The 3,088-nt window shown below is 33.9% G+C and overlaps 1 protein-coding gene across 1 annotated transcript; it reads right to left on the bottom strand.

Moving 5' to 3' along the window:
- Positions 1-1,194: 1,194 nt before the first annotated feature.
- On the bottom strand, positions 1,195-2,601 carry LOC132188770 (zinc finger BED domain-containing protein RICESLEEPER 2-like). Its single transcript, XM_059603345.2, has one exon. The coding sequence runs from the start codon at positions 2,599-2,601 to the stop codon at positions 1,195-1,197; it is 1,407 nt and encodes a 468-aa protein (XP_059459328.2).
- Between the last annotated feature and the right edge of the window lie 487 nt (positions 2,602-3,088).

The following is a 3,088-nucleotide window of genomic DNA, read 5'->3' as shown; positions in this document are numbered from 1 at the left end:
TATAATAAAGATTACACAATTAAAATAGGTTGTCCAAATGTCCAATATTCCAAGTTCCAACAAAGCTAGCAAAGGTATAAAAATTAAAATAGTTATCCAAATGTCCAATATTCCAAGTTCCACCAAAGCTAGCAAAGGTATAGCAATTATTACAGAACATAACATCAAAATCTAATGTTGACATTCAAATTACATATTCAATAAGCAAAGGAAAGCAGTAAACAGATTCCCTCACAGAAATGAGAAAACAGCATTCATGGCAAATTTTACAATTCCACTTCTAACATTTTCCCCAAACACAAAACAAAGTTAATAAGGTGAAATTATAGGTAAAAAAGAGTTTTGAAAATAGAAATAAATAAAATAACAGAATCATAAAGAACTTGCATTCAATGATTTAAAACTAGTTACATGAACAATTTAATATAATCAAATTCAAAAAGAGATAAAAAATTAGACCAATGAGAAAAATGCAACTAAATTACACAGCCCTAGTTGCCACAGGCCCACACAGACAGTCACTGCATTCAATGCAAAAAAAAAATTGTTAGCTGTTTTTAACTCCCTTGCAACATGTCAAGGGAGAATTATCACTTAAGATTATGCAAATGGACATTTTAATGATTGTTTAAAAATCAGATCTGCAAAAACAATGGGAGGGCAGAATGAACACAAGTTGATGCATGATAGAGGCTAATAGATTACATGCAAACTCAAAATGAACCTATAATAAAGATTACAACAGGTAATTCAAATGTCCAACATTCCAAGTTCCAACAAAGCTAGCAAAGTATAACAATTAATACAGAACATAACATCAAAATAAAATGTGACATTCAAATTACATATTTAATAAGCAAAGGAAAACAGTAAACATATTCAATTTTTTCAGAGAATCCGTCACAGAAAATGAGAAAACAGCATTCACGGCAAATTTGGCAATTCCACTTCTACCATTTTCTACAAACACAAACATAAAGTTAATAAGGTGAAATTATAAGTAAAAAAGAGCTTGGAAAATTTAAATAAATAAAATAACATAATCATAACCTCACAGAAATGAGAAAAAAAGCATTCACGGCAAATTTGGCAATTCCACTTCCACCATTTTCTACAAACACAAACACAAAGTTAATAAGGTGAAATTATAAGTAAAAAAGAGCTTGAAAAATGGAAATAAATAAAATAACAGAATCATAAACTTATAGGTATTCTAGATTTTTTCTTAATGCTATGAAGTGCTCTAACCCAATCTGAACCACATAGGAGCATCTGAGCAGTATCAATTGATAATGATGCTCTATGGGGTTCAATAACTCTACCACCCGTACTGAAAGATGATTCTGAAGCAACTGTACTGATTGGAACAGGCAATACATCTCGTGCCATCTTAGATAAGATGCGATACTTTAAGGCATTGGACTTCCACCATCCTAAAGCGTCGAAGTTTGCATCACTATCTTCACCATTCTCACTATCATAAATGAATACATCTTCTTCAAGATAAACATCCAAATCAGTTTTTATGGGCCGGATGATGTCATTGCTTCTAACATGTTGCCTAAACCGTGATCTACCACCAGAAACTTTCTCTGTAACAGAGGCAACTGTAGTAGAAGTAGCAATGACTTCAGCAGATGCTTGTTGTTGAATGATAGATGCATTATGGGCAGCAACACAAAGTTCAAACAATTCCTTCAAAGTATTCAGCACAGTCTTTATGTTATCACCACCAACATCAAGTGGATAAATGATTAGAAAACAGAACCTAATCAACTTCATTTTGTATCTAGGATCCAACACAGCAGCTAAGGCCATCACCATATTAGATTCACCCCAATACTTATCAAATTTATCACTCATCTTAGCTGCCATTAATCTTATATATTCATTCTTATCCGCAGCCTTAATATCCACCATTTCTTTCATTCTCCACACCTCAGGTAGAAACAGATTGGATGTAGGGTAGTCACTGCCAGAGACAACATTGGTCACATAATTGAAAACAGCTAAAGCTTGGTTCACATTCTCAACCTTATCCCACTGTTCAGGACTTATCACCCACAGAAAAGCTTGCTCTACTCTATGGTATCTAGGAAACACTTCCTTGAACCTAATTGCAGTCTTCAACATCAAGTAGATGCTATTCCATCGGGTAAGAACATCTAAAATAAGTTTATTACAACCCAAGTCCAACCGCTTTGCTATATCACTAAATACATTCAACCGACTCTCAGAAACCACTATATACTTAATCCCCTGCCTAACAGAATCTATTATATCCCCTATTTCTGAAAGCCTTGCTTGTACTAACAAATTGGTAATATGAGCACAGCACCTAACATGAAACATAAGCCCCCCAATAGGCAAACTACCCCTCAACTCAATATCATCTCTCAAAATGTCAATGGCAGCAGCATTAGCACTTGCATTATCAACAGTTATTGTAAATACTTTATCCAAAATGCCCCATTCAATAAAACTGTTTCTTAAAGCTTTAGTAATAACAATACAAGAATGTGGAGGAGGTACATTGCAAAAATTTAAAATCCTCTTTTGGAGTAGCCAATTAGAATCCATAAAATAGCAAGTAACCACCATATATGAAACCCTTTGGGAGGAGGTCCACATATTAGTAGTTATGTTTACCCTATCAATCCCACTAAGAAGTGTTTTCAACTTTTTCTTTTCAATGTTATAAGTGGCAATGCAATCACTTTTTACAGTGGCACGACTAATTTTTTTTTCAGTATGGTGTGCAAGCCCTCATGAACTTGTTAAAAAGTTCATGCTCCATCATATTAAAGGGATATTCATGCAGAAGTATCATATGGGCAGCAAATTCTCTAACTTTCTTCTCATTGAAACTAAAGTTTGTCAAGGTCCCTAAACCATAATTGCCATCACTAGGTTCAAATGACAAAGTCTTTTGCTTCTTAAGGCTATTCAACTCCACAAACTTCACACAAACAGTTAAATGCCTACTAAGGGTGGATGTAGTACTAGATTTCCCTACAGAAAACAACATCTTACACCAATTACACTGGGATTTTTTTACCCCATTTATTTCAATAGAAGAAAAGTCATT

The sequence above is a fragment of the Corylus avellana genome, chromosome 2 (assembly GCF_965113065.1).
Source record: "Corylus avellana chromosome 2, dhCorAvel1.hap1.2, whole genome shotgun sequence".
NCBI classification, from domain to species: Eukaryota; Viridiplantae; Streptophyta; class Magnoliopsida; order Fagales; family Betulaceae; genus Corylus; species Corylus avellana.
Note: the sequence above shows the minus strand (reverse complement) of the source record. Positions and strands in the feature narration are given on the sequence as shown.

Coding starts and splice junctions, on each gene's coding strand:
- LOC132188770 (XM_059603345.2), bottom strand. CDS start 2,601: ATGGTGGTTACTTGCTATTTTATGGATTCTAATTGGCTACTCCAAAAG.